The following is an 11858-nucleotide window of genomic DNA, read 5'->3' as shown; positions in this document are numbered from 1 at the left end:
GGCCCAAAATTTCACTGTCGTAAATGATGGTGCAGAGTCCCCATACACAGAATCCAACTCATCTTTGATTTGCGTAGGCGTATTGCCTTTCAAAAACAAATATTTAATGACAGCTCGATACTCGATTTTGTCCATTTTCACAAAAACACTCACATCAACTTACTCAAACGACTGTTACATAACAACTGCGAGTCCAAAATGGCTGAAACTTCGGTGAGTAACTGTCAACAGATGAACAACGAAATTCACTAGCTTTTATTTACAAGTGCTGCTATCTTCACGTTGAGGTCGGAAATTTTTCAGACCACCCTCGTATATATGCAATATACATGTATATTTAATGTTAATATAAATAATGTTATGCAATATATATATATATATATATATATATATATATATATTGAATAACATTATTAAAATATACATATATATTGCATATATATATATTAGTATATATATTGCATTATTTGTTATGCATATGTGTGTATATATATATAGAGTGTCCCGCCACTACCGCAATATCTTTTAAAGGCGGATTCTTGAGGTAATTTGAATAAAAAAATCCTAATGCAAAAATGGCGAGACTATAATACTTTTCAAATTATAAACGATTAAAATTGACCAATTATACTAGTGAAAATACCCGCGCTCAGATACGGTATGACACACAATGGTACCGGTGCATGCACATGTCGTCCCTTTTACAAATATTGATACGGAAGTTCCATACATACAACAACGTATGTAGTAATAATCTGACTTTTCTATCATTTAAATAAAGATATCGGAAATAATAACAGTTTCATCAAAATGTTATGAATAAAATATCACACAGTACATTTATGAGAATCAATGAGCTGTTACACATTTGACGTTTCTTTCAGAGATTTACAACTAATTTCATATCTTATGCAAATTTTCACTTATGTGCATGTATCTGCACCATTTTGTGTTGTACCATACCTGAGCACGCGTACTTTAGCCAATATAACTGGTCAGCTTTAATTGTTTATAATTTCAAAAGTATTATATATCAAAAGTATTATATATCAAAAAGTTTATATATCAAAAGCCTCGACATTTTTGCATTAAGATTTTTTTCTTCAAATTACCTCAGGACTCAGTCCTTAAGAGATAATGCGGTAGTAGCGGGACACCTTGTATATATATACTAGTAATACAATATATCTCCGTAATTGATATAATCTGTAACTTAATTGTAAGATATAATAATCTTCTTAATTTCAGATACTCATATGTAAGCTGCCCAGATATCTCGTTTTTCCCGAATCAGTTTCGATTTTTCACCTTATATCTCGGATTTCTTTGAATGCTGAACAAATGTTCAAATAAGAAATAAAAAATGATCTCAGGATATTACGGTAGATGCAGTAGTTTTCAGTTCGTCTTGCACGAGAATATATCAGAATAGAAAGGTCATATTTAACATTTCTCATGATTTTGTGGACAAATTTTTTTTACACGTTTCTTTTCAATTAAATTAAATTTAATTGGTTCAATTTTGTTTCACACGCGGAATTATTATCTTATTATTTGAATAAAATGTTATCTCTTTCACTATTAAAATGCATTTTTCTCTAAAACCATTTGCTTTCGAAGTTGAGCAAGAATATCTTTTTCAGAAAACATCTGAGAAATAAAAGAAAGTGTCTAACAGTAAAAAAAAATTCTACTCAGCTCATAGTTTAGAAATCTAGGGAAGGTTTGCCTCTTGACTTCCTGAGGTAATATCAAAAATGTATTAAACCAATTAGTGAATTTCTAATTTATAAACACACAATAATTTATAATTATTAAACACACAAAGTGTCCCAGACTCTCCTCCGCAACTTTTGTGGGTTATTATTAAAATAATATCCACAAAAGTTGCAGAGGAGAGCCTAAGACACCTTGTGTATATATATAATTTCCAGTAATTTCCCCCCTCCCTTGAACTACATGTTTAGTATGTCCCGGACTTGGGAGAATAAGAAATCTGAACATTTTATCATATGCAAAAGAAGCCGAGATGCAGTCGAAGCAGTTTAGAAAGTTGTCGCGCTAAACGTGAAGCGATCTCCGCGAGGTTTCTAATCACATTCCATCCGGTGACGCGGTCGGTGTATAATACGCTGTTCGTAATACACAATACGATCATGAATACACTTATATAACAAACTCTGCAACAATACAATTCAAAGAAATGGCAAGAAAAACCACGATTCAGATAATTGAATAGCTCGACGCATTGGGTGATAATTACGCTTAAGCGACGGCCTCTCGTCGCGTTCTCAGCAATCCTCACGATCCTTTTCGCGTTAACGGCACAGTAAACAATTAGAAGAAAAAGTCGCACACTATAGATATATCGATTGCGATGCAGCCATCGTATGAGAGCCAATCCTGCGGCATCAGTTGCACCATCGTCAGCATGACGTACGCCACCGACAGGCAGCCGACGTAACCGCGCAGCGTCAGACCGTGTATGTTCCTCATCTTAGCCAATAGACGACGAACGTAGACGAACGGTACCGAGATGATCATTCCACACATACGAGTAGACGATCTCGTTATCCTCATCGGATACGCCTCTTCGTAGAAGAACGCTAAATACTCCGGGTAATCGTAGTTCCGTACTCTCGCCAGGCAGTACTCATCGTAGTTCATGAGACGATCCTCGTCTATCGCCTCGGGGCGGTACACGGAGTCGTTCGACAGGAAATGCCATTGCTCGTCCTCGTACAGATGCGGATTCAGACTGTACCGGTTGTCTCCGGCACACAGGTTCCACACCAGGATGGAGAAGTGCTCGTCGCTCGCGGTGCTGTTTGTCGGCGCAAGGTCGACCAGCGGCAGCGTCGTTTCCGTGTCGTTCGCGCTTTGCACGCAGTCGTTCCTGGTGAGGAAGGTGCGGACGCGACAGCATAGTGTAAGATCTTTGTTACTAAATCCTGCAGTTCTTATCAGGAAAACCGATATTGTTTATGTTCTTGATATTCACAGGTTGATTAATAAAGTAACCTTTATTACGTATCAAACAAACTTTATTACGCTTACTTGAACACTTATTTTCCCGACGATTACACACAAAGTACTTTAAGTTACAGTTACGTAGAGTTCAGTCACTGGTTAACACTGTCTGCATTCCCTCGAATTCCATGACTAGACCAACTCGTTAGTCGATGACTCCAACGGCATCGGGAAGACCCGGCTCTCGCTTACAGTTACGAGGAGTTCATCTCAATCACCGGTTAACACTGTCTGCCTGCATTCCCTCGAATTCCATGACTAGACCAACTTGTTAATTGATGACGCCAACGTCATCGGGAAGGCCCGGCTGTTCGCTTTATTTAATTTACTCGAAAATCTGAAGGTTATTTATCATAACATATTTACTTCTATTTAATCAATTTACCCAATTCAAAGTTAAAAGTAACTTATCCAAGCTGAATCCAATGGTTCAAATCGAACTTCTATATCGTTAGCTATATATTAGCTTTTCTCCCATACAACTAGATAGCGAAAACATGTCAATGATAATCGATTTCTTACAATAGCGACAGCCGGGCTTTCCCGGTGTCCTTGACTCGTTCGCGCTTTGCACGCAGTCGTTTTCGATAAGGAAGATGCCGACGCGACAGCATAGCGACAGTCGGGCCTTTCCGATGCCGTTGGCGATATCGACTAACGAGTTGGTCTAGTCATGGAATTCGAGGGAATGCAGACAGACAGTGTTAACCAGTAATTGAGTTGAATTTGGTAGAGGAAGCCGACTCGAAGTCGTTACGGAGTCGATTGAACGGATGAGTGATAATAAGTAACGTGTCGTCTTATGGATGTTGTGATACTACTGATATAATACATCGATATCTTTCTTTCAACATCAGGCATTTTTGCTTCGTATTTTCTCTCGATATTCGTATCTATATCTACTAAGTACTACTTCGTTTCAATATCTTTCTAGTATATTTTTTTTTCCAGCAAATGTATGCCAAAAATTATTTCAGTAAAGAAAACCGAAGTTGGATGTCCTATATTTAAAAATTTCAATGTTATACTCTTTCCATTGCATCCATATAGCACAGAACTTTCCGGTTATGTTGCTGCAATGTTACATCATTGCAAATTGCAATGTAATGTAACAGAGATATTACAGGAAAATTAAAACGGACACAAAACATTAATAATATTGCAGCAACGTTTCAACTGCGCCGGTTACTTAGCCCATTTCCTAATCTTTGTCTTAGTCTTCATTGCTATTGCTCAATCTTAGTGATCAGACAACTAGTAATGATTCAAATGGCTTTGACGAAATCTTCATAACTTGTGCTTATATAATGTATTTTCATGTGCTTACAAAACATTGTAATGATATATTTACTAACAGATATTGAAAACAGTTAATATGCGACGGATATTAATAATTATATATTGGCGAAATAGTGATGCGATTATTGCTTTTATTTTTAACTTAACATTATTGTGCATTTGAGAGTAAACGATAAATTAGTTAGAAAAATACATGCAATAATTTATGTATATATACAGGGTATATATCCCAGACCACCCTTATTACACTTTGTGAGAACGTAGAACGGATTGAGTCAATTTGGCGCCAAATTGTGTACATTATGACCGTATTTATCGCGAGATTATGCGAGGAGGACGCACAAAATTTCGTCCCCGCGACGCGGCGACGGCCGACCTTACCGGCTGTTTACTCGATCGCTGTGGTAGAGTGACCTGGTTCTTTACTAGCGAATCTTTGTCTGTTGAGAGGAAGGCAGTAGAGGTCGTTGAATAACGACTCTTATTCAAAATTCTCATTCAAATTCAAACAGTTAACAATAACATTTATTACGGTCGACGTAGCAACGGCAAAATATTATACTACTGATCGAATGATATTCTTATTGATAAGTATCCAATGGTAACTAATATACCATTGATCGAATGATATTCCTACTGGAGTATAATATTTTACCACAAACCGAAGGATTTTCTTTCAAGTAGTAAAATTATTCGTTAATGACAACGTCGTTGGGTCCATATAATTTTATCATAAATCCAAATGATTTTACCACTGATCTCAATGGTAATACTATTACAGTGATAACACTTTTCGCGACGGGATCGCGGAAAGCTTACTCCCGAAAATACCACAAAGAACGTGAGACGAAGAAGAAAGAGAAAAAAATAGGTCACGATGAATCCCCCGAGAATGCCAAGCCTCTCTGGAGAGACGCCTCGTAATATATTATAATAATATAATATACACAATGGATCTAATTACTTTGTTAATCTAAACCGTTAATCTCACCACCGTTAGTGGTGCGTGAAACGACAAACAAAACCTCGAGGGAGCCGGAGGGAGGTGTGATGGCGGATGGTGGAAACTAATCCGTGTTGTGAAAAGAGAAATGCACGCGTACGCGTTACGGCATCTTTGCGAATGAAAAATATAGTTAGTTACAAAGGAAAGCATAAAGTCTAATTACGAATAAAAAATTTGAGACTGAATTAAACTTGAACGGGAAGTGACTTTCTCCCTTCCCCATCCTCTTCCCTGAAAGGTATTGGCCCGCACACAGGAAAATATCATTCTGCTGTTAAAGAAAGTGATTATATAGTTTACTTTCCTTCTTTTGAGTTACGATAATTTTCAGCAAAAAATATTTTCATGATAAAAAAATAATCCTAATTAAAATATACTTGAAGGCTTTTACGAGACTATGACATTATTCTAGAAGTGTCAAAATAATAAATAAAATTTCGATCTGAGCCATTTATCACATCAGTAGAGTGCTGTTTTGCTTTTGAATACTTCTCTACTCATTACTTCGCAGGTTGTATTCGGATTTCTGAATTCCGATACGCATACTGCGATTAATGGCTGCGCTTTAATCAATGTTTTCTAGACGAATTGCACATAAACTGCCATAATTTTGCAATAAATTGCAATAAATTTTAATTATCATTTTGGTACTTCTGGAATACTTCTGGAATGAAAGTAACTAAATCTTTAAAATAACTAAGACATAATATAGAGTAATAGACAAAATACCAAATTTTGGGTCATAAGACGTCTTTAAGACATGTTCAAGGCATCATTAAGACAAGTTTATAAGGTATTGTCTTAAAGATGTCTTAAAGACGTCCTAAAGATGTCTTTTGATTCGATTTTAAACATTTGATAGTCCGGGACTCATTACTCTTAAAATATATTTATCACAAATTTAATAAAAGCTTATTTTCATGCACTCAAAAGAAAAATTCGTTCTTTTGATAAGAATATTATAAAACTTTATTGAAGAAACAGTTGGTTCGACTATTAGAACTAAGAATGTGTTTTGAGTGAATTTGATGCTTATGAAATGAACGTATGATAGATTTGCGGATATACAAACTTTGGAAATACTTGAAACAAGTCACCTTTGAATGCAGTATGTATTTTTCTGTGTGTATGTAGATATTTTGCGAATACATCAAATCTTTGTCAAAGTGTTCGGTATCGCTAGTGATTTATACATAACAAGAATTCGAATCACTACTTTGTGATTTTGAACAAGAAACGTCTCATCAGTAACATCTCTTTCTGCTGATAATTAAAATACACGAGTAAAGGCAAATTTGTCTTACTTATTTTCGAAAGTGATTGTTGTTTGCACGAAATATCATCATGTGTGAATAAGTGATCAGCAAGTATCGACATACAGTATACACTCGTAGTTTGTGGTTTTGCTGTATTATGATAATACTTACCCAGCAAGTAAAATATCATTACTACAATGTTATTATAATGATATTTAGTAACATGTAACATTTGCAAGTATGTCGTATTTAACGTTGTCAGCATCATAATGAACAAACTTTGACACCGATTTTAATTTTCGACAATGTTGAATTCATATATGTCATATCATTGTAATTCATGTTATGCTAATGTTTTTAGAACATTCTGTGATAACGTTCCTCGAATAATGTTAAATAAATATTTCCGTAAAGTCAATTCACATCCTAGGTAGCACAAACACGTTTCAGAAACGTTTTTTTACGGCTCAGGCAGCCGTGATAAGGACGTGAATTGTAAAGTAAAAAAGAACATATCTTGCGGAAACGATTGTAACTAATGAACTTATATTGATTTTAAATGAAATTTAGCTTTTTTATTTGATTTCTTACTATTTTCGCTTCTGAAAATTTACTCAGTACTGGTCGGACGCGAACTCGAGAGACTTTAGACATCTTCAAGTTTTTAGTCTACTACCTTGGTCGCTCCGCTATTTCCTCAATTGATATTGCTCTTTATTATCCTTATATGCAACCAAAGCACAAAATATAATTTTCTTATAATATTATTTAGGACAACCACAAAAATAAATTATTAATAGTTATTAATTATTTATAGTTATAAAAATTTATATAATAAAAGAGAATTAGAGATACATGCATAACATATTTATGCAAAATATGTTTACCTTGGTTACAAATATTTCGATACAGTTTATCGAAAAAATAAAGCTCTTTTGACTGTAGAAACGTTAAACACACTTCTTAAATTATGATTTCATAAACGTTTCTGTCTAAACGTTTCTTATTAGTGCTTTCCCATTATCAAACATTACATACGTATAAAATATGTATATGCACATATGCTACCTGGGATCAACGTTTTAAACATTAATTTAATGTTTCTTACTTATTTATCAACAACATTCAAAAAATATGTTTTGAAATGTTTGTACAACATTTCTTTAATATTTGAAATGTAATATTATTAAGCAACGTTTTAAAAACGTTTATAGAATATTATAGACGTTTTAAAAACGTTTATAGAATATTATAAGGCGTCTTCTGAGGTCACTCTGCTACCTGGGGTAAGGACATCTAATAATAGCTAGTATGTCGGCTGGCATTGCAGACACTTGACTAACCGGTGTTATTTTAACCGGTTTATTAAATAATCAAATGAATAATTTATAAGAAAAAGAAAAATATTGTTACCTATGATGTGCTATTGATATAAAATTATATTCTACTATTGTACGTATTGCAAGAACTCTATTTTTATAATCTTCACTCAACAATTTAATCCGGCTGGGAGTATTTGTAAAAGGGGGCGTATTTCTTGCGCGGATGCAACGTTAAGATACCAAATAATGTAATTTTTTTCTCAAAACATCACTGAATGATCTTTACACGCATTATAATATCACGACATTACAGTTTTGCGCGTTTATTCGAAAAGAGAACGAAAAGATCGATGTAGAAAGTGTCAGTGTATTATTTTTTTTTCTCGATCGTTTCACGAGTCATAATACGGAAAATTCGTACAGATCAAATATGGCTACTGTTATCGGTGACGATTGCGTTGATTTTCGGCTATCTCACTGAACGATAATAAAAGCCGATACCTCGCGCCTTCACGACTTCTTCGCACGAAGTGCGAGAGAGAGACGAGCGCGAGAAAACGCGGATTCTCGCACGAGCAGCGATGCAAGACTACGGAACGTCGTCATCGACGGCACTAGGAAAGTAGCCTACCTGTTGCAAATATATATACAGGGCGGCTCGGAAATAAATGCGGCTCGGCCAACAATCTTTTCGAGATGGTGGCTTCGCTAATCCGACAGCCATATAAATTTAGACGTCTCGGCATTTGGATATCCAATACTCGAGTGAAAAGCCATTACAGTTTCGAGAGCACGACGAAACCTGAGAATAGATTTACGGTGTGGATGAGAACGATAGAAGACGAGCCTAACGAAGACGCCAAGCTTGGTGTGTACCGTCGAAAGACTCGAACTCGATATCTTCGGAAGTGATTAATCGATGTCGCACAAGCAGAGAAAATCTTATTAAACCATGGAACAGATATTACAATCTGGTGTATCATCAAAGGAAATAGAAAATAGAATAAAAAATACTCAATTGAAATCTGAAAGTGTATTGTGAGAAATAAATATGATAAAACGCTCAATAACCGGTATTCTTAGTTTTTGACACTTTTACAGGTTAAATTTGATCGGATATTAAGACATATTTATAACACAGATATATTTAAGATATATTTATAACACAGAAGTTAATAAATAATTAATAAATCTCCACGCAAATATCTTAACCACTTCGTCAAGAAAATCAGCACCAACCGTTTCAAAAATGGCGAGATCTAAATGCTGTTTTATTTTTATAAAAGTCAGTACTAAAGTACTTTTCGAGTCGTTGAATATAAATTTGAGATCAAAATTTGAAAGTTTAAATTAATGTCAAATTCGAAATTAGCGATCCTAAAAAGCTCCAAGTATCAAGTTCCATTCAAATCAAGTTACTTTTTGCATTTTGGTCCGTCATATTGAATCTGCTATCTTGAATTTCGAAATTTTAAACTATGATTCGAAATTAGTGACCCTAAAAACCCTCGAGTACCGAGTTTCATCCGAATCAAGTCATTTTTCCATTTGGTCCGCCATATTAAACCCGCCATCTTGAATTTGACAAAACTAATCTCAGATTCGAAAACAGCAACACCAAAAACTTTTAAATATTAGGTTTCACCATAATCAAGTCACTTTTCTTATCTTGATCCGCTATATTGAATCCGCCATTTTAAATTTTCAAATTCAGTGTTCAGATTCGAAATCAGCGACCCCAAAAATCCCTGGGTACTGAGTTTCATGAAAATCTTGCTAACGGGAAAAAAATAAAATGAAGTGCGCATTAGTGCGTCAATGCCAGCGAAGTGGTTAATATTTAGTAAAATAGCCGGCACTCTCGGTTTTTAGTACTTTTGCGGGTTGGATTGATGAAATTTTATAAGGCGATATGAGGATTAAAAAAAGGAATCATTAAATAAATAATGAATCACCATGCACGCATCTTAATATTCAGTAAAACCTGCGTCGAGAAGTGGCAGGCGCCGCAACAAGTGCCAACTATTAGACGTTTCATACCTTGCTTTTATCCCATCCTATATATACCGTTCCTTCCACCATGAAAGTAAGCAGTAGATATGTAAAAACCGGTTGGGCGGTATCTTACACATGTTTAGTGGTGGGGAGATCATTAACATTTGTTTTACAATCGAAGATAAGGTTGGTTCAAGCGGCGCCGGCTAGGATATTCTAGTTTCGACTTTCTTCGTAACGAGACGAATTTCCTTGATCGTATTTCACGGGGTCGCCATTCCTACATATTGGCGTGGATTGAATGCCAAGGATTAGATCGTATCAGGAAGTGCAGACAGACGTTTGAATCATTCGTAATCGCTGCAATATCAGAATCGCGCAAAACGTTCCGCTGATTCACGCAACGCTGTGTTTATATGTTATCCCATACAGCGCAGAAGCTTGGAATTACGTTGCAGGAACGTGCATTATTTCAAATTTCAACGTAACATTGCAGAAACATAACATAGATGTTGAATTATAATATTCCATCGGAAATGTTAAAACAATATTGCGGAAACATTATAAATAATTAAAAACTATAATGCTATAATTTATGCATAATACACGTCTGATATATGCGTTTTGTATCTTAATCACAGAAATTTAAGTATTCACTTATATCTATATTTTCTTATATCTTTATTATGTCTTCATAGTGTCCCCAGGTCTTTAGACGTCACCTTGCTATCTTGGCAAAAAAAGTTTGTAAAGAATGATACAATAAAATTCTATCGTTCTATCGTTTTCTATCGTTTTGAATATGGATTTTGGTTCGTAAATACACAAATCCCTTATAGAAATATCATACCAAGAATCATTGATAATTACTTATTATCCAGTATTTTTAATACTGGAAATAAGTAATTATCAATGATTCTTAGTATAATATTTCTATAAGGGATGTGAATAGTATTCTATACAATAGAATACAATACAATAGAATACAATAGATAGTGGTAGAATTTCTATCGTCAGTTTCTTATATAATACAAATAGAACCAGATAAAATATGATAGAATTTATATTTGATGCTTGCGAATGCTGACGCTTGCAAATGATAGAGTTTATAGAAAACAATATAAATTGATAGAAATTCTATCGTTCTCAATCATCTCTATCAACTTTTTTACCAGCGTACCTGAGTCTGCGTGCTGCGTTATTTATTGGTCTGTACTTTTTAGCTGAAGTGGTTGCGCTAATTAAAAAATATATATACACATTAAAATGTATAAAACATATGTACGAAATTCTCATGTTTTAGTCTGTGTACATTTCCTAAACTAGAGCAGTCAAATCAACTAAAAATAACAAACTATATAACGTGCCACCTATACTCTTGTACATTTAACAAAAAAACGCATTTAACCTTATTATACGCTGCCAGCAGCTTTGCAAAATTTTCTACTGAACAACATCGGTGGTTTACGCCAATATTTACATGTTTACTAAGCAGTCGCTATTTTTTTAACATATCTTAAAAGAATATACTTTTAACACGCCGGACCACTTAATAAACATGATGGAAAAGCATTAACCGCTAAGTATTTCTCAACAGAAATCCTTACAACAGCTGCAAAACTGCTAACAGTGCAGTGGAAAGCTGCTTCTTCTGGTCAATGCAACCATTAGATTACATTTCATTGTAACGTTGCTACAATATTTTATTGCAACGTTTTTAAGGGCCGACACTTCAACATTGCTGCAACCTTGAGGTAATGTTGCATTAATGTTTCGCAACATGTATAGAATGTTACAATGTTTTCGTGTAATATCTATGCAATGTTCCTTTAATCTTTCTGTGCTGTATGGGACGCAATGGGACTCTCTGGGACCGGTATTCCATTTTTAATTAAAATCGGAGATGGGAGTGGGTGCTGGGAAGAGCCAAATATCGGTCGAGACAATATG

At 34.8% G+C, this 11858-nt stretch overlaps 2 protein-coding genes across 6 annotated transcripts in view; both read right to left on the bottom strand.

Moving 5' to 3' along the window:
• Window positions 1-8495, bottom strand: part of LOC116841359 (G-protein coupled receptor Mth2-like) — a 33664-nt gene extending 25169 nt beyond the window's left edge. For 2 of the 5 annotated variants that reach the window (XM_032809177.1, XM_032809179.1), the window contains exon 1: window positions 8335-8495. The gene's annotated coding sequence lies outside the window, so the exon portion shown is untranslated. Of the gene's footprint in view, window positions 1-2263; window positions 2409-7478; window positions 7660-8334 lie in introns of those variants that run through there. The other 3 variants (XM_032809178.1, XM_032809175.1, XM_032809174.1) reach the window with 3 other exon arrangements.
• LOC116841361 lies at window positions 2297-2979 on the bottom strand (the record flags this gene model as incomplete). The annotated part of the gene is made up of 1 exon (XM_032809182.1): window positions 2297-2979. A coding segment is annotated over one exon (642 nt), but the record flags the coding sequence as incomplete, so codon positions are not given.
• Window positions 8496-11858: the final 3363 nt, after the last annotated feature.

This window comes from Odontomachus brunneus, unplaced genomic scaffold (genome assembly GCF_010583005.1).
Source record: "Odontomachus brunneus isolate Ranch 3 - 2012 unplaced genomic scaffold, Obru_v1 Obru_scaffold_015, whole genome shotgun sequence".
Lineage (NCBI taxonomy): Eukaryota > Metazoa > Arthropoda > Insecta > Hymenoptera > Formicidae > Odontomachus > Odontomachus brunneus.
The sequence above is the reverse complement of the archived record's forward strand: the minus strand, read 5'-3'. Positions and strand labels throughout refer to the sequence as shown.